We start from the raw sequence: 20657 nt of genomic DNA, 5'->3' as shown, positions 1-20657 counted from the left end.
TTTTTAGTCCTTATAATTTATATTTTAATTATCTTTTAGTCCTTACTATAAAAATAATTAGCTACAAATTAGTTATAAATTATCAATTTTTTTTATTACAAATTATCTTATGATAAATTAGTTACAAATTATTTACTAATATTTTTGTAATTAATTGTAATTGATAATATTACTCATATTTTGATGGTAAAGATTAAAAGAAAATTAAAATATAAAGTATAAGAACTAAAAAGACTTTTCAAAACTATAGGGACTAAAAAAGAATTTAAATGTAAATCATATGAACTAAAAAAATCATTTTCAAACTATAGAGACCAAAAGGTAAGAATCGTAAAATTATAGGAACCAAATGAGTAATTTAACCTTATTATTATTTATTATTAAAAAAAAAAGATTTGTTAGCCCCACAAGAAGTGTTAAGCACCGATGCTTAACAAGTTTTTCCTCACACTATTGCAAATAAATGAGTACCATTCTTGATAAGAGAAACACTCCTAAAAACAACGCATTAGAGATGCCCTTAAGCAAAGACTAATTCTACTTGTTATTCCCTCCTTTGGAAGTAACAGCAAAAATAATGGATTTATTACAATTTTTTAATAATCTTTTGTATAGCAATGTTATTATTAGTGTGTGTTTGCATTGACCTTCCATCCAACGAAATGTCAATCCATCCTCCACCCACCTATTACTTATTTATATTGAAATGTGAAACTTTTTCGTTTAACGTTACTGGATACCCATTCCAGTATTGAACGGGTAAAATTACACTTTTAGCGATTATACTCAATGCAAACGTAAATCAAGGATGTGAGAAAACATTAAGTTAGTATACAACTAGCATTGAACGGATAGAAATAATAGGCTAATAGCACCGAGCATACACAATTAATTACAGCATATTTTCTTTTGAAAACATAGCCCCAACTCCCAAGTTGAAGTACTACATGTACCGGGACCTACATAACGTGATGGATAATGGAACTTTTTCAACCAAAAAAGCTTACAAAGGAATAGGATAAAAGAAAGACTCCAAAACGTTCCTTGTAACTAATGGATAGGCAGTAGCATTTGGCATTTGCCAAAAAACCAACAATCGTAACTTTTTACTCCAGTCTAGGACAATATATAACAAAGGGAAAAAAAATCACGAGACTGAGCATTCATTAATTCTATGAAATGATCACTTGGCAGAAAGAAGACTCTAGTATTCTCTACGGTGGCAAAAAAATATAGCCACAAAGCATTTTACACCATGAGATATGAAATACCAGGCATTGCAAAAAACCCAAGCCAGTCCAGCAACCATGTATTAACTTGCTGGACTTCGTACGACCCAAGGACATTAGGACAATGACAAGACGTTGACTTATCCCCCAACTGCTGTCGCGTCATAATGGAGGACTTTACGGATAGACCACCCAAAACTCCTGCAATTGAAGAAATTCTGAATAATCATTTAACGATTGAAGGAAGCATAGAATATATGCAAACTGCCAAAACATAATTGATTAATTCCATTAAAAAATTTACAGAGAAACCCAGAACAAAGCCAAAGATAAAATGTTACCCCAGTAGAGCATGAATATCTTCTAATTAAAGTTGAATCCACCGGATGGCACAGTAGGAGCGTCACTGCTACCAAAGTTGAACCCTGACTGAGAAGCATCCCCTGGAGGCATAGTCTCATCTTCCTCCTCCAACCAGTATGTCTCAAGAATCTTGACCGCCTTTTCATAAATCTCTGTGTTGTCATGACTCTGGAGGTTCTCAATTTTCTCCAGCCCCTCAGCTTCATCAATCATTTGGGCATATAGATTCACATCACCAGTATTGCCTATATTTTTATCAGCTTCTCCCACCTTCAAGATGTTTTCAAGGCCTTCCAGACAAACTGTCACAATCCTAGGATCAGGACAGATGAGAAGATCACACAAGGGTTTGATACACCCTTGACTTACTAGGAACCTGCAGACCAGGGAGAAATAATTTATATCTTGCAAGGAAAAAAAATTATGAGATCATATTAACCTACTTGGGAATATAAAAAACAAGTGCTTCCCCCCATACTTGATTTGTTCATGAGAACCACCGGATGTAGCATTTGAGATAGCCCAAGCAGCTTCTTTCTTGATATCAAACTCAGCATTTTGAAGCAGATTGACCAAAGGAGCAATTAGATTAGCCTCAATCACAGCCTGCTTATTATCAGGAATTGAAGAGAATATTATTGCAATAAGAACTTCAAGTGAAAATGGAGGTTTAATTATCATAAAACAAACAAGTAACTATACCTGAATCTGCTGTTTATTACCAGCTGTGATGTTTGATATGGTCCAACAAGCTTCCTTCTTGATGCTTTTTTTATAATTATTGGTCAACAGATTCAGAAGGCAAGGAAGAGCCTGGTGATTGATGATAACCTATGGGGCAAAACACAAGGTTAAAGCAACCCGAAACTCAAAAAAAAAATTAAAATCATAGAAAGCATATTTTGATACCAGAACACATCATTTCCAAAATAGAGACATGATTAGGTAATCTCAGCAGTAACCTTATTAGGTTGCACTTGACAATGGGGTCTTAAGAAACAAACTCCAGATCAGAATCATCTATTATCTCACCACAGTGAAAATCCATTATCTATACAGCACCAATACAGCCAAAAGAAAGGATTGCCATATGGCTCGAGCAATAGCATTTCACTTTGATGTTATGTTTGTCTGGTGGGAAAGGGGAACAACAAACCAACAAAAATCTAGTAATCTTAAAAGCAAACATAATAAAAATAAATGATAAATATATCAGATGGCAAAAAAAATATATGCGCTTGACATCATTGAGAACAAGACTAAAGAAAAACGGAGACACTATTCTACAGGATTGTTCATGAGTAAAACAAAAGGAAAATAGAAAAGAATATTGCAACTTGCAATTAATAGTCATGTTATCACTGTTTTCCTTATTCTGTAATGTAGAAAGGCAAAGTAAAATATTACTGTACATAACCATAAGAGACATTCCTGAACATAATACCTGTGTCTGCATATCATCTCCAGTGACAATATTTCCAACAGTTCGAAGAGCAGGAATTAGCACTGAAGGGGATGGGTGCCTGAATAAGAGTAGCACATTTAGTGTTTGGCATTAAAATGAACATGGGAGCATATATTTTTGCATAGCCATATTTGAGAAGCAGAGTACTCACAGCAGCAGCTCAACAAGTCGGGGACAAACACCAGCTTCAATTACAGCTTGAATTTTATCATTTGTACCATCAGAAAGATATGACAGTGCCCAACATGCATCAGTCAAAACTTCTTCATCGTTCGAATGGATAAGACGGGCAAGAGCAGGAAGTGCAGGTTTAACCTGAAGAAAAAAACAAAGTATAATGTATGAACTGTGAAATAAAACACAATAGCAGCTTATAATAAATCAGTAAAAGCAGGACATAAACAAAAGACCAATGATTAAGCCAATGGGTAACCCTCCCAAGTTTTTTTTTTTCATTGGTGCTATGAGCCCAGGATTTACTAGTGTGGCTATTACAAGTTTCAATACTATCACTTTTACATGGAAGTACAATATTTAAGACTAAGATTTGATCGAATTACCTACTCAAGAAGTACATACATACGTTCATATATATATATTCAACAGGTAAAAATGTAGCTTGGCTTCTTACAACGAACAAAACCTCTCAAACTAGAAAATACAGCAAAAAACAGAGATAAAACCAAAAACAAACACTATTAAGATAATGCACACTCTGCCTCCCCCCTCTTTACTTCCAAAACACCCTCCCCCTCTCATGATCCCCCCCCCATAACCCTCTGATAAAAATTTAACGTTTCCCCTGCAAGGACCCTCTATTCACACACCACCATCTATCTATTCTGTAATGCTCATGGTTCACACATCAATTTGAGTCCAGTAATGAACACTCTTTACTACTTCCTCCCTCACAGCCCTTCTCTTCCCTTATTTCTCCTAGCATAGACATTAGTTTCAGCGCCTAAAAGCATACTTTGCAACTTTGTAATAGAAAAAACAAGAAAGATTTTGCTTAAAGTAAATGAAGAAAAAACTGAAGGATGTTCATTAGATCAAAAGACAAACCATGAGGTATCAATATAATGCAAAAGAACGTAGCATTCTAACCTATAGGGTAGATACATGTATACTTGATTAACAAGATTACAAGAACATTTAACAAAAAAAAAATACTATGTAATTGCTTTATGTTTCATCATATGTGATGGAATAAAAATTTGAATTATGATTACTAAATAAGTAGTATTTCACCAACTAAGGTAATTACAAAAAAAAATTGCAGCATTCCATCATATTAACAGAATACTAAAGCTAAATGAAAAAGAAATGGTTAGCTAGGAGAAGCAATACATATTTTTATACCTGATCAAAAGGAGGCTGTGGCTTGCCCCTGCAGAAGTTTGAAAGTGTCCAGGTAGCATTTCTAAGCATAGAAAGCTTCGCATGTTCATTTAATTGTGCCAACAAAGGAAGCAAAGCCCCATGACTTAGAACAAGATCACGACATCTAGGCGAATCCCCAGCGACATTTCCTAATGCCCACACTGCCTGTGAGTACCCAAAATACCAAGGGTAAAATGTTAAAGCTTTTAATAAATGATAGCATGGAACAGTACAACAAGGTATTGTTGTCTTCTGTTGTCGGCTGCAAATTAATAAATGGTTAAATACAACCACCCCACGCAGAAGCATACAGCTCCCCCACCACCACCCTACCCCAAAATTCCTTTCTTTAGCATGCATCACCATGCTCATAACAACATCACACCACAATAAGCATACCCAAATCCAAAAATAAACATGAACAAACGTGTTTTGCAATCAAGAGCTACCCTTTTAATTTCATAGACAGATGAAGGTATGTTAATATATGAATAAAGAATAATATACCTGTTCGCGGACATCATCACTAGGAGAAGCAAGTAGCTTCACGAAAATTGGGACAGCCCCGTGATCAATCACAACCTTTGTGTTTTCAGACGTTCCAGAAGCTATATTTGTCAAAGCCCAAGCTGCCTCAAACTGCAACATGCAATAGACAAACATCACCATAAGTAACATTGAAATCACTAATTCAAAAACAAAACAGACAAATACAAACCTGCAACTGCGGAAAGTCTTCCCTCATGAGAAACTCAACAAATCGAGAAACCACACCAGTCTGTATAACCTCCTCAATCGGTGGACTACGTTCTGATACACAAAAAACCAAATTAACCAAAGCACCATTAAAAATTCACCAAACAACAAATTAAACACAGAGACACCAATCACAAACCAATCGAAAGCAGCTTCCGAAACTGCGTCGTCGCCTCGAGCTGCAGGTTATTATCATCAGTCCAAACACCAGTAACCATCGATGGTAGATGTTCCAACTGCAGCAACATAGAAACACACACGCATACAACTATAATTCAAAAAATTAATTCTACAACGAACTAGGTAAATCAATTCATCAATCAGAGTGATACAAATATACAGTACAAATACGAAAGCAATTCGTTAATTGACCTTCTTCTCAACCAAACTAGAGTGAACGGACGCAGGCATCTGCTGAGGTTGGAGCCCCTCGCGCCTCTTCTTCTGCAAACTCTCTTCTCTGCGGTTCTTGCGGATCTCCACCATCGTGTCCTCTCGCCGTCTCCGACCTTCCTCCGCGTCCACCGCCACCTTGTACCGGTTCCGGCGGACCTCGGTCCTGGAGTTCCCGCTTGGGCGATACGACATCGTTTCGGAGGCAATCGACGGAAAAACCGTACGAACTACTAAGAAGCAGAGCACCGGTCCACGGGGTGTTGAAGAATTGGGGAACCTAACGGTAGGGTTTGGGATATATATGGATACGGAAAGCGAACGAGAGAGAGAGAGAGATTTTGGGTTTCTTTTATTCTTTTGCTGAGTGTTTTTGAACAGGGGAAGTGGAAAGTGAAAGGTTTATATACGAGGGTGGAAGTGGAAGCAGAAGTTGGGGTAGAAACGGACCTGGATCCGCTCACATTTGCGAAAATGCCACTGGTTTGAATTGGAAGAAGGTGAGGGAAAAAGTTACTATCATTGGAGACTGTAGTAGACAGTAGTGGAGGAGTTGGAAACATGCTGAAATTGAAAACACAATTTACGAGCACACAGACTCACTTGGCCCAAACAATACAAACTTGGGCTCCAGATCCATTTTTAAGAACCAAAAACTCTAAGGAGCACAGCAAAAACAAACATCCGCAATACGAAAAGAAATTAAATTGTTATAAAATAAAATATTCAGACGCGTGAAAATTATGACCGAGTTACGAACCCGATTTTCCATAATCCCCGCGTTTAGATCATCATACGAAGCATACAACGAAAATATACGAGATGGACAGATGTTGTACCTTGCACTAGGAGGACATTATTTCTTCTTTTTTTTATCTTATTGGTGGATAATATTCATTAGTTTTGTGATGATAAATTTATGTTGAAAAATTTAATGGGTGATATTTTTTCATTTTATTCATATTTTTTCATTCAAAGATTCAATACATTTTCTTCTTTTACAAGAAAAAACAATAGGATAAATTCTAAGTTAATAATTGGACATTTGTGTACTAAATTAATTTAAGTAAATTACACAAACACTTCTTAAGTTTGGACATATTATATGTTTTTCTCTCTTAAAATGCATTTCTTTTGCATCCTCAACGAATCCATTAATTAACTTATTAGTGTATTTGTGAAATGTCAAAATTATCTTTCATAGTTTTAAAATTACTCATTCTATTGTTCTTTTCACGTTCTGAAATTTCCAAATTAAAAATCTCAAAATATGTTATTTTAGAGTTTGAGTTGTCTCTTGAATTTGATTACCACTATCTTTGCTTATTAGGATTTGACGGTTACTCGTATATGTTTCCTTGCAAAACAATGAACAACAACACTCAACAACTAACAATGGAAATCTTTAACCTAGAAAATGAACCAAAGAGATACAGAAAGGAAAGGAAACAAAAAAAATACACCTAACTATAAGACATATTGCAATTTGCGTTAAACAGTGAAACTTTTTCTTTAAATGCAAATGAAACCCACGAACCACGATCACTAACTCATGAAGGCATACATAAATCAAATAAGAGTATGAAGAAATTGATTTGACCAACAGAAATTAAACAAAAACCAACAAAGAAATTAAAAATTCCTAAAATATATGATTTAAACTATTGATGAGAAGAAGACAAAGATATTTTTATCATAAAAAATTATGTTAAAAGATCATGTGACTAACAAGTAATTATATGGAATTAACACTATTACTAGAGAAAGGGATTAGAATTCCAAAATAATAGGTGTTTGTGTAGGAATCAAATACGGAAAGAATGTCGTATGTAATATGATGAAACTTGAAGAAGTGTTTGCATAATTTGTTCAAATAAAATAATGGATATTTGTGTAAGAGTTAAATATGAAAGAGTTGCACCTGTAATATGTTTAAACTTGAAGGAGGATTTATGTAATTTGCTCAATTAATTTTACAACAAATTGTGCATACTAACACTGGGCATGAGGACCCCATGTTGTGGATCTCTTCACTGCTCACCTGACAATGAAGTTCGTAAACCACCAGGAACATAAACACAATTGTTTCTATGACATCTATGGAGCTTGCAAACACGTTCTGGCTAAGGGAACCAACCAAAGGCTCAATTGCTCAAAACAAGAGACTAATAGTTATAATTATACAGCTTCACATTCCATCTGGCAGCTGCATCCCTTTTGAGTTTTGACTGACATGACACATTTGATAAAATTCTGAATCTTATACTATAGCGCTTTTGGGTTTTCCACTACTTGACATATTCACATGAGAACGACAGAAGTCTTCTCCATCAGAAGAGGCAATGTAAAAGCCATTTTGTTGCCCCAAATTTTGAGAATTGAATCAGTGTATTCTCATTCTCGGTTGAAAGATTATCTTGCACAAGATGCAAATATTATCCATAAGGGACCCAACTATCCCCTTCAATGCACAATCCAGAGAAAAAATCCTTCATTGAATTGCTACCATAAGGATTGTTCAGTGGCATGTCTGTTATGTCTGGCACTGGATCAGCATAGATTTGGTAACTATGTACGCTTTCATCTGTATATGAAGTTGAGGCATATGGTTGACCATTACCAACCCATGTTCCTTGATGACCTGCAAAAAACAGGTAAAAGCATATGAACAAAATATTCAATAGGGAAAAACAGAACAAGGGCTATAACTAAAATGAAACAGCCCAGAAAATTTAATACTAGAATAGTAGAATATACCTTCTTGTTCTGTAGAGATATTGAACCGTTGCAGACTTTGCTCTGTAGCATCAGATTGCCCTACTCCTAGAAATGTCAATGGTTTTGAGCAGCTCAATGATGTCTCATGAATTGATTTGAAATTATCCGTATTTTTGTAAGCATGTTGCTTCAATGTTTCCACCAAATGCTGCCAATGGAAGAAGGGAAGGGACCCAATCACTTCTAACCCATAGGTATAAATAAAATATAGTATGATATATGGACATGGAACAATGACAAGACAGTAACACTTTGTTTTAAAAATAAAAAATCATAACTAATTAAGAATATGATATGATTGTAGTTGTCCTTGTACATACCTTCTCGTTGGGGTTGAGAATATCAGGCGAGAGGTAATTTTGGCCATCGAATGTCACACCTACAAGGATGTAAATGGAATTGAAAAGTAGACCTATCGATTGTTCTGCTGTGTGGTAGACAAAAGTCTCGTCATCATCTATCGCACAAGTCTTGGCATGTTCAATAATTGTTATCCATGACCTCTTCGTAATGTTGCCAACCTTCTGCATCTCCACAACAATAAATCAAATGAATATGCATATTTTTATGCTTGGCATTCATGAATTATTTTAAATGTAGGATTAAAAAAGTAACTAAAGAAAAGCAATTTTTTTACCTCAAGTAATGAAGAAGGGTTTGTTGTGTATAACCGCAAGAGATCCTGAACGGTGTGAATTCCATGGAGAGATAGCCGATCGTGGATTTTTCCATCTTTGGCAATTTGCTCTAAACGCCAAACATCATCATTCAAGGAAGGAGGGTGGTGTTTCTTGTAAGCTGAAATGACAAAATTACGGTTCATTGTTATAATTTAATAGGCAAAGATTATAATGAAAAATAAAATGAGAAATGCTAGGGACATACACTCTTCCTCAAAAAAATTTATGATTGATTAAAATTTATTAAAAATCATTAATTTATAAAAAATTATTAAATGAAAAGTAAAATCATATGATTTCCAATCATTTCTAATCAATTATAAAAAAAAAAGTGTAATCACCATCTCTCAAACAAAATAAGATGGATAGTCAATAATGAAAACAATAGAAGCTAACTTTGAAAACTTACCCTCTCCTCTGTAATCTTTGACCACAAAAGGTTCGCTTCTACCTTCCTTAATGTTGGCTTCAATAGAAATTGGTGGCACAACTTTGGCTCCCAACCTAAACTTTCTGCTTCTAATCCATCTCGAATTATCTGTGAACACAAGTTTATTGACACAACCTACTCCATTTTTCAGAGTAATAAACCTATCTCCATTCAATAATGGCCTTCTACCATCTCTCTCACGCAAGATATTGGCATTGAATTCACCTTCAGTCCAATCCTCACTTCCGTTGGAACCGAACTCACCGTTGAGGGCACAGATCTCTACCTTTAGAGAGGAGAGGGGACCAACATTAACCACTGACTGATCTCTAACATCAAAGAGAGCAATTTGAATGGATGTTTTATCCTCTGATATCACGTTAGAGTTCGTAAAAATTATATCAGGCGTTCTAGTAACGAAGCGTAACTCAAAGGGTGTTGCTCTAGATGTGCTAATTTGATTAACCCATCCCCTGCAACAAATTTCAAAAGATGAATATCACACATTAAACATTAAACAAGTATACAACATTTTTCTCTCATGAACACAATTGAGCAAGAGAAACGAACCTTGATGATAGGAAATCCTGGATTTTGCATTCTACCTCCTCTCGTACCTAGTTCATGCATTTATATGCAAAGGTTCCAATGACCATTAGTGGAAGGTTTTAAAAAAAACTCGTACATATTCAGATAGTTGGTACTTATGAAATACAAGCTATGATATCAATCTATAGAAATGAGTTTCCTTGATCTATCAAAATAATTATGTTGGAAATTAAGATGACAAAGAACTATCAGAAAAGAAACAAATGTTTTTATCAAACTATAAGCACAATTTAGCAACAGCAAATAGTGGAGAAACATTGAGGAGGTTAGCACGCTATCTACATTTCAATCACAATAGAATAGACTCACTAATTTCTTACCACTCTTCGGAGGAAACGTTCAAAGTGCAACTCACAGTCATTAGTGCACAGTCCTTTCATCACATTTCTAAGGCCACTGCACAACAACCAAATATAATCAAATTTAGAGTTTGCAGCCAAAGGCACCAAAATAAGTGTTACGAGTGGCAATTAAGTACCTAAGAGATGGTTGTTTTGGATCACCATGTTTCTGTGTAGACTGCATAACTGAAATTCTATGACCTCTACCATCAGCACCCTCATGTCCCTCGAGAGATTGCCTATTTGATTCCATCCAGAGATTTGAAATGACCAACTCACAGTTCTTAGAAATCCCAATAATATAACGCAAACTAAGTGGTAAGAGCCAAAGAGGAGAAAAAGTTGAGCCTTAATGTCATATATATAGACCACTATATTGACCAAAGCGTAGGAAGATGTAAGGAAGCCTCTTTATACTTTCATAGACAGAGCACTAACTCGACACGTTACCAGAAACTTGCTAAGTATTTATTAGAGTCTTCCTTACCAAATTTCTTTAGGAGAAAACATTTAGTATAAAAATCATACGAAAATAATAAAAAAATTATAAATGGTGTAATTTTCCTTATTTGAATAAATACATTTCTAATAAAAATTTAACTAATGTCCTAACAATAAATACATTTCTAATAAAAACTTAACTAATGTCCTAAGAAGGTTAGCATTTACTTATATTATAAACCTTTTGTCAAATATTAACCAAAAGAACAAAACATTATGGAAACTAATTAAGAAAGTTGAAGTATCCGAACCACAGAGCTAACCATTTTTTTTATTATTTTAATAATACTATAAGGAACCACTACTATTAGTCTTTTGTTGTTTGTACTTAAAATAAATCTGGAACTTTGAAATCAAAATAACTACTAACTAACCGCGTCTTTTGGTAAAAAGGACCAAGACCTTCCAAACCATTGATATGCCTAGTGATGCTGAATTTACGCATCAGAGACTAGCTAGAAAGTGATGGATAGATAATGATTGTTGTGGGCGTAATTTGTGTACGATGATACGGAGAGGAAGCACAAAAGAATATGCAATTGCTAACGCGCTTTTAAGGTAGGTGAAACTCGTTATTACGGACACAATTGACAATGTTTTTTTTTTTCTCTAAATACGCGCTAACAATAGAAGCACTGAACAACACGTAATAGAACTCACGCAGTCACACTTGCACTAAGAACTATCATGCAGTTGTTGATTACAATTATGATATAATACATAGGTTTATATATAATAGACTTCCGTCTCATTATAATTATGTGTAAAAGAAAAAAAATTATTTCAAAATAAGTATTATTTTAACTTTTCAATAGAATAATTATTAATTTTATTACTTTTATCCTTTATAATATTAACGGTTGATAACAAAGTTTATAAATAAATTAATAATGATATAAGATTAATTTTATAAAATTAATTTTTTTTCATCTATTTTTTTTTTTTGTCTATGTAAATAATAAGAGGATTATTATTTTGGGACTGAGGAGGGAGTAACAAATTATGAAGTTATAATGTTAAATTATAGATTATAAATTCTAATCAACAATTATATTATATTATATATACTTTGCTATCTAAGATGCACCCCTTTTAGTTTAGAAGCTCTAAATTCTATGAAATAAATAGTTTAAAACTGAACGAGAATATAATTATTAAATTTATTTAAATATATGGCAACATCTTAATCCACTGAAGTTTAAAGATGATGCACGTATTTTTAGTTTTATATGCCGTAAATAAACACAATCTAGGGGAAGCCTTCCCTCTATCTGTAAATGAATCTACTCTATAACTAAAACATTTTCTGAAGCTATAAACTAATTATATATGACAGCAATTGATAATCCTAAACTCCAAACAGGTGAAATTTTGTTATTGTTTTGCAAAAACTGGTTGAGTTGAAGAAATGGCTTGTAGATTAAGTTGTTTTTTTTTAAGGGGGGAAAAGGCTTATTTGATGGGCGGTGGTTGGTTGATATAGTCAATATTCATGAGTCTAAAATTAAAAAAAAAAATCTATATAACTATAAACTATACATGTAAGTCAAGGACAACATGGAAGGAAAACACGGTTGAAAGTGTAGGAAACCGGTAACTGGTGACCATAAGAAGATCTTCTGCAGAAACTATTTCCGGGAAAATCCCTTTCTAAGATGGGAAATTTGTAGGAACTTCCCTGTGTTCGAAAACCGTAAAACAATTGTTAATTATTGCAAGAAAAATAAACTAACATACAATTTTCATGCTTAATACCTAATAGTACTGATAACTCTCTCTTATTTAAAATTTATCAAAGTTAGAAAACTTAAACTTCTCTAATTTCGATACATTTATCTTGAAAGAAAAAAAATAATGTATTCAAAAGTCATTAAAATGTGAACTAAAATTCGAGAAATTGAATGTATCATGAATGAATTTATTTTGATCAAAATTGATGGGTTCAAATTAAGGCGTGTGTGTTTGGGAGACACTAGAAGTTTATAAATAAAACCTTTTATAACCAATTTTTGGTGAATTAAATCATTATCACTTAACTCCTCAAACACCGCATATCAAAATTGACTACTAGTTATCGTATATGTATTTATTCGTATTTGTTAATGTTTCTTTAATTTATTGCATGTATTTTTAACTCTTTATTATTATAATCTCTACTTTTCATTACTTATAAAATTATTATTGAAATCTAAATGATTATAAAAATACATAACCTTTCCTTAAATATTAGGGATAGAAAGATGATAAAAATATTGGCAAAAAGGATTATATCAATTGTCATAAGTGGAATCAATTAAGACAAATTCTAGAAGAAGAAGAAAAAACATATAGGTAAGGGAAAAATGGACACCTTGTTTGATATCTCTCTAGAAGGTTGGAATTATTGTAGAGTTTTACTATTTTATTTCACCCCTATTGATATATATATATATATATATATATATATATATTTTACTATGTGGAAAATTATTAATGAGGGAATCTTGACATCAAATTTGGTGATTCATCCTTTAACACTTTTTTTAATTGTCAATTGAAAAATCTCAATTAGTTTATCCAACACCTATAAGATAATTAAGATCTTTATGATGATTTTGTTATATTCATTACATAAACACTACCACAAAATATACTTTTAATATTGATTATTAAGGACTTTCAATATCAATATCGATTATCAATTGATCTTAAAATTACCGATGTTAAAAGCCTCAATGTTAACATCGATTTTTCAAAATTGATGTTAAGTAAATTACACAACATCACTTTTGTAGAAACCGATGTTGTGTCATAAAAAAATAACAAAAAATATAAAATATGTAGAAAACCACATCGATTAAACAACATTGATTTTCCAAAATACTGATGTTGTTTTTGAATGACAACATCGATTTTTTCTAAAAAAATCGATGTTTTTTTTGTATTTTTTTAATATCCTATCTGTTTTTGTAATTATCCCAATTAACCTATAAAATGAAAAACTGAACTAGACAATACAGTTTTTGTCAAGCTATTTAAATTTTGTTCATAATATATAATTGAATATTTACAATGAATTATAAGAAAAATGAAAGTGAATACATAAAATCATTTGTAACCTAATCTAAATTAACATAATAACTACTCTACAATTTTAAAATTACTTAAACTCCTAGTGTTTATTTTTAAATTTCAGATAATATTTTGCCAACTGAATGTGAATTGCCTTCATTATCTCTGGTTCCAATCATCTTTTATCAGTAAAATACTACATGATATAATAAAACATAAGTTAATATATGAGTCTAAATAATAACCATTATAAGAAATTGAATTAGTTTTGTAATAAATAATTACCATTTCCCAGTTATCCTTGAAACCTTCTAGGATTATTGTTGATATCCCATGGATTACGTACCCGCACTCAGTGCTTCCTTTTTGCTTATTATACTAAATTGAATAAGATATTTAGATATTCAAAGTCAACCGAAGTGTAATAAAATTTAATTTTTAAGACATGAAACATTATTTAAATGACTTACTTTAACTACAATTTATCTAGTAGCAACCTTGGATTTACTTTCTTGACTGTCGTTGAATCCCTTCAAAGCATTAATTAACATAAACACGCATGTGTATTATACAATCAAAATATTGATGTCAAATTGTAATCATAAAGTAAATGTATTACAAAATACAACTGACATGTTAATAATTCCTTTTAAGTAGTTGTTGGACCTATTGTGCAAGGAACAAAACCAAATGACAACATTGTCCTTAGGCAAAATGACAACCATTTGTCAATGTACACTACATTGGAGAACATCAAGTTATTATAAAGCATACATGATTTAAATTGATTTGTTCAGTTTAACTTACTCATTCAAGTAGGCTCCTAGATACATATCTCTTTGTGAATTATGCATCCATTTCTTAATATAATTTTCTTATCTAAATTGTGATTGCCCAAATCTTTGTATGAACTATGGCTCGAGAAATCCATACACATCGGCATTCCCCACTCGCATGCTTGTATCATTAATATGTCTATTGTTGTTAAAGTATAGTCAACTATGCATGAATATAAAACAACCAGTTAAGTAATATACAATAATGTAAAGTGACTTAATGAATCCACAATTGTATAATAGAGATGCTCAGACATTGACCACTGTAAGCTATTTCAGAAAGATCTTCATGTTTTATGTACAATGGAAAGTTATCATTATACACCCCAAACACGCTAACATCCCACAACACCTACAACGGTTTGAGGAAAAGCTACGGGATGGTCAATATCATCAGGTACAGGGGATCAACGTCAGGATCCAACATATCTATAGGTTTTGTCAGTCCCTTAGCTACTTGTTTATTCTACACAGTTAATAAATATTAAACAAATGATAGTCAAAACTTGATTTGTAACAAATCATTTATTAATAATTTTTAAAAAAACAAAAATGAAATACCTGTTCTAAAAAAGGCTTTACAAGATGTGTCGGCCAAATAAGGAAGGTGTTAAGTGTCTGCCCCATTAACTGAACCTCTTGAGTGGGTACAGGAACGCGAGCATCAGCATGTCGGACTTCCTCAACACCAACCTTCACTTGATCATTGCCCAAAGGAACGTTATGGATAGTCATCGACCCCTCATAAACTCTTCTAAGAGCAACTAGTCGGGGAGGACTGTCATCAACATACAATCCACATTTGTCTGAGTCTTCCATTTCTGGGTCATGCCCCGAGGGATCGACACAACTTTCTTTTGTGCTGACATGAGCAACAAAAGGACCAACCTTAGCCTGAAAAGGCAGTGCGATTCCCTGTAATTACATTTGTTACTGCATCTGGGACTGCATTTGGCTGAAAGACATCATTAATTATTGAGTCACTTTTTGTGTGATCAACTCCTCCAGCTAGTCTCTGATCTTTTGTGTCACCTGCTCTAGGTCTTCAGCAGCCATGGACGAAGAGGTGCAAAAGCCCCTTGAAGTCAGTCCAAAGTAGTTTTTGATTGTGACACCAGCTCCAGCAGCATAGACACGACCAAGGTGCTCTAGTCGTCCAATGGTAGCAATCAATACATCCTGACGTCCATGAGCAACAAAGCTTCCCTGTGAGACCTGCTCCTCTAGGGAATCCTGCAGTCAACAAATTAAGCAAATTTGTTTTACTCATCCAACAATTATTATAATAAAATGACCACTAACAAATGATAGTCACTTACAATCCTCTCTGCAATTTCATTTGTTGCCTCAGACACCATTTGACCTGATTTTTTTGTGCAGGCCATCTTCCACTTCATGTGTCATCTAATGAAAGATAAAGAATCAATGATTGTATCAGTGCTCCCAAATTAGGTTGCTTCCTCTAATCGTTTCTTTTGCTTCTCCTCTGTTAACTTTTGTTATAGAAAATCATAATCCTCATGAGACAACACGTGAAGGGTAGTGTTTTGTTTCTAAATGGCCTACGCCTTCTTTCGAACATCTTATGACAATAACACATAATGGTAAGTTAATATAGTTGACAATAATATGTAAATATGAAGTTTAAAAAATAATGAAAATCAACTAACCTCCCATGAAGGGTCTCTACGACTTTGACAAAATTGGGCCCACTTCTCTTTACTTATGTCGTACTTCTCACATACTTTGTCATCCTCACACTCCCTGTCGTGTGCCAGGCCCCATTTGGAGGTCAAATATGACTCAAACTGCCTCCACCGCTCTCCTACAATCTGAAGTATTTTTTTTCCTCAAATCAGATGATTCAGGAATATCAAATTCGCAATAAAATAAATACATTTTGTAGTTAGTCAATTACAAATTAAGATTTTTAGTACAACATATTACAACAACATTCAACATTTAGTTAAAATACCTGAATATCCTCCCAGATCAAATCCTTTTGAGTGACAGGGACTTGTTTCCAATTATCATATGTAACATCCACTTTATCACAAGCGACAATCCCCAAATATATTCTTAATTTCTTTTTGTGGAGACCATCGGCTTTTCCAGTGACAGGATCGACATGAATCACTGGTCTCTCCACCCCAGCTGGTCTAGTAGCCAACAATCTAAATCGTGTTGCTTTTCTTGTCTTCTTCAACGTAAACAGTGAAAAAGGTGTTGTTGACTCAGGAGGAGAAGGAGGTGAGCTAGGAAGTGTGGCCATGTGTCTGTTAAAAAACAACATTAATTACACAACATATGAAAACTATATTAAGTTGTGTAAATAAAATTAACAAACCAAGTAAATATAAAATAAATTACATTATACGATGTTAATTAATTCTCCTTCATCATGATATTATGATTTGTGAGGACATCATCAACTTCTTCTTCTCCGTCGACGTTAGTCAACATTTGTGTGGAGAAAGGAGTGAGACAAGTATCAACGGTTGAATCATCATCTTTGATATTAACACCAATTGCTTTTTCGTGTAGAACCACTAACCACTTTTCATCACAAGGATCTTGAACATAAAATACATGTTTAGATTGTTCTGCCATGATGAAAGGCTCATTTTGATAAGCAAGCTTCTTCAGATCTTCCAAAGTAAATCCAAAATCATTGATTCGTACATTGATATTGCTATCTATCCATTTACACTAGAAAACACAGACACTGAATTTTACATAATTAACCTCCCAAATTTCTTCAATGACTTCAAAGTAAGGCATGTAAGCTACACAAGGATTGTCGTCATGTACAGTAGCAAAGTATTGAGATTCAGCCCTTAGACTTACACCACTTTTTTACATAGTGCTCTTGTCGTCTTATGATTTCGTGCAAAACGAATACTTGTTGATGTCATATCCTTGCCAAGTTACAACATTTATTTTAGGCTCATCTACTATCTTCCTTAACGTTTCAGATGAATCATGGCTACCGAAGATTATATCTTTAAACCAATTTAGGAAAGTCTTGTTATGCTCTTTCAGCACCCTATTCTTGGTCATTTTTAGGTTACTTTCCTTGACTAAAGCTTTGTGACAAACAATGTATGGCTGATCTTCATTACTGTTATTCAGTATATACAAATGAGCTTGTTATAATTCTTCTAAACTTGGAGTGATAACATATAATCCTCTTGAACCCTTACCTCCCACTCTCTCGTCATCCCGAGACTCCGAAACCCCAATAGGTTTTGCCTTTTTCATGTACTCGAAACAAAATTCAAGAGCTTCTTTCGCAATATACCTTTCAATAATAGATGTTTCTGGACATTGTAGATTCTTTGTATACCCTTTTAAGATCTTCATGTATTGCTCAATTGGGTACATCCACCGCAAATAAATGGAACTTCAACATTTAATTTTCCTCACTAGATGAACAATTAAGTGAACCATGATGTCAAAAAATGAAGGAGGAAAATACATTTCCAACTAACACAAGATAATAACAGTCTTGTTTTACAGCTCATCTAGCTTGAGAGGATCAATGACTTTGCTACATATGGCATTAAAGAAAAAACAAAGATGAGTTATGGCATGTTTGAATTTCTTAGGCAAAATGTCTCGTATCGCCACAACTAACAGTTGTTGCATCAAGACGTGAGAATCATGAGACTTTAAGCCAACTAACTTTAGATCCTTCAACTACACAAAGCTCTTAATATTTGAAGAGTATCCTTGTGGTACTTTGATACGGCGCAGACACTGACAAAAACTTATATTTTCCTTTATGGACAAAGTATGACAAGCTAGAGGCAAGTACATTTTGTTACCATTAGACCTTGGATGTAACTGGTCTCGTACACCTATTTCAACTAGATCTTGGTAACTATTCAAACCATCCTTTGTCTTGTCTTAAATGTTAAGAAGTGTGTCGATAACACTATCATATACATTTTCTCGACATGCATAACATCAATACAATGTATGAGATCTAGATCGGGCCAATATGGAAGATTAAACAATATCGACATGTTCTTCCATATGGAAGTTTTACTTTTTTTCCTTCTTTTGGGTCTTTCCAAATACAATATTGAAGATCTAGATCAGACCAATATGTAAGATCAAACAATATCGACCTTTTCTTCCATATGGAAGTTTCACTTTTTTCCTTCTTTTGGGTCTTTCCAAATGCAATATTGATGTCGCCAACCCGCTCAAGAACATGTTCACCAGTTAATGATATTGGCGCACTTTCATGCTCTTAACTTCCATTAAAAGCTTTTTTCAATCTCTAGTAAGGGTGCTGAGGTTACAGAAAACGTCAATGTCGAGTGTATACTATTTTTCTTCCATGTTTCAATTGTACGTAGCTTATGTCCTCTTGACCAATAGGACATGCACGATGGCCTTTAACACTGTATCCACTTAAATTCCTGTATGTTGGAAAGTCATTAATGGTACAAAAAATATTGCACACAACTTGAAAGTCTCATTTTGATACCCATCAAACACGAAAACCCCATCGTCCCATAACTTTGTCATCAAGGGATTGAGATAAACATCGATGTCAATTCCTGGTTGTCTTGGGCTCGATATCATCATAGACTATCATGTATTTTTGCTTTATGCACAACCAAGGAGACAAGTTGTAAATTACTAGCAAAACAAGCCACAAACTGTGTTAAGTGCTTAAATTGGCATAGGGATTCATTCCATCAGTGGCAAGTCCAAGCCTAAGATTTATTGCTTCTTTGTCGAAATCCAGATACAAACGATCAATCTTCTTCCACTAGGATGAATCAGTCGGATAATAGAGCATTCTATCGTAATTTCTCCCATTTGAATACCATGTAAGGTCCTTTGCGTCGTTTCCATTAGAAAACAAATGCTTAAACCTTGGAACGATCGAAAGATACCACAACACCTTCGCTGGGGAACCTTTCTTTGAGTTTTTGTCACAGCTACACTCATCATCATTCTTCACTTTGTACTGTGATACCCCACACCTAGGGCATCGGTGCATTTCTTCAAACTCATGTTTGTACAATATTCAATCATTAGGGCATGCATGAATCTTCTGATACTTCATACCCATCAGACATAGTATCTTCTTCGCATGATAGTAACTTTTTGGCAACATGTTTTTCTCTTAAAGCGTATCATGCACTACCTGAAGCAATGAATTGAAGCTTTTGTCACTCCACCTATATTTGGCCTTCACATTAACCAGACTTAACACCACTGACAACAATGTCAACGACTTGTTGTACCTCGGATACAAAGGCTTTTTCGAATCACTTTGTAATGTATTATGCCTAGGAGCATGTGCTTGCTGAAAAGACTCTTGTCCAAGATCACGAATCATATCCTCTAAGTGATCTCCCATTTCTTCATCAAACCATTCAGACTAGGACCCCTCTACAAGTCTGCAATTCACCATGTCATATCCACATTATATAATTCTTTTTAATTCCATCACACAGTAGATGTTCTCGTATGTCATCGAGTGTTTGTCGTCTCCCATTCAAACAGTTTATACAAGGACAAAAATATTTTCAATCCTCATTTGGTCGACTTCTTTCGGAGGCTAATTTCAAGAACTGTTCCACGCCTTCCTCATACATAGGGCCCATGCGACTTGCCTTCTTCCAACTTTGATCAATGTAATTAATAACTCTATGATACTCACAAATTTTTTCGATGCATGGAAATTTCACTTTTTTCATTAAAGGTGTGGTCTTATCCTATTCAGGAAGACATTTTTTTATAGTAGATTCATACGTTAAGGTTATGTTTCGTTTCTTAAATTTGATGAAATTTCAGCAACATTTCGCATTGATCTTTA

At 33.9% G+C, this 20657-nt stretch overlaps 2 protein-coding genes across 3 annotated transcripts; both read right to left on the bottom strand.

The window, feature by feature from the left end:
- Nucleotides 1–856: 856 nt before the first annotated feature.
- Nucleotides 857–5979, bottom strand: LOC114370905 (importin subunit alpha-2-like). Of its 2 annotated transcripts, none has more exons than XM_028328309.1 (11): nucleotides 5569–5979; nucleotides 5336–5432; nucleotides 5159–5250; nucleotides 4948–5079; nucleotides 4420–4605; nucleotides 3209–3372; nucleotides 3037–3115; nucleotides 2295–2423; nucleotides 2071–2198; nucleotides 1571–1968; nucleotides 857–1447 (listed from the first exon to the last, which is right to left on the bottom strand). In XM_028328309.1, the coding sequence occupies exons 1-10, from the start codon at nucleotides 5782–5784 to the stop codon at nucleotides 1593–1595; spliced, it is 1599 nt and encodes a 532-aa protein (XP_028184110.1). In that variant the 5' UTR covers nucleotides 5785–5979; the 3' UTR covers nucleotides 857–1447; nucleotides 1571–1592. The 2 variants fall into 2 exon arrangements, with proteins under 2 accessions (XP_028184110.1, XP_028184109.1); XM_028328308.1 differs by having other exon boundaries at nucleotides 857–1430; nucleotides 5569–5978.
- Nucleotides 5980–7453: 1474 nt separating this feature from the next.
- On the bottom strand, nucleotides 7454–10792 carry LOC114370171 (calmodulin-binding protein 60 G-like). Its single transcript, XM_028327460.1, has 8 exons — nucleotides 10565–10792; nucleotides 10407–10482; nucleotides 10048–10094; nucleotides 9457–9950; nucleotides 9005–9165; nucleotides 8688–8891; nucleotides 8347–8515; nucleotides 7454–8230 (listed from the first exon to the last, which is right to left on the bottom strand). The coding sequence occupies exons 1-8, from the start codon at nucleotides 10678–10680 to the stop codon at nucleotides 8025–8027; spliced, it is 1473 nt and encodes a 490-aa protein (XP_028183261.1). The 5' UTR covers nucleotides 10681–10792; the 3' UTR covers nucleotides 7454–8024.
- Between the last annotated feature and the right edge of the window lie 9865 nt (nucleotides 10793–20657).

The sequence above is a fragment of the Glycine soja genome, chromosome 10 (genome assembly GCF_004193775.1).
Source record: "Glycine soja cultivar W05 chromosome 10, ASM419377v2, whole genome shotgun sequence".
In the NCBI taxonomy this organism is placed as follows: Eukaryota; Viridiplantae; Streptophyta; class Magnoliopsida; order Fabales; family Fabaceae; genus Glycine; species Glycine soja.
The sequence above is the reverse complement of the archived record's forward strand: the minus strand, read 5'-3'. Positions and strand labels throughout refer to the sequence as shown.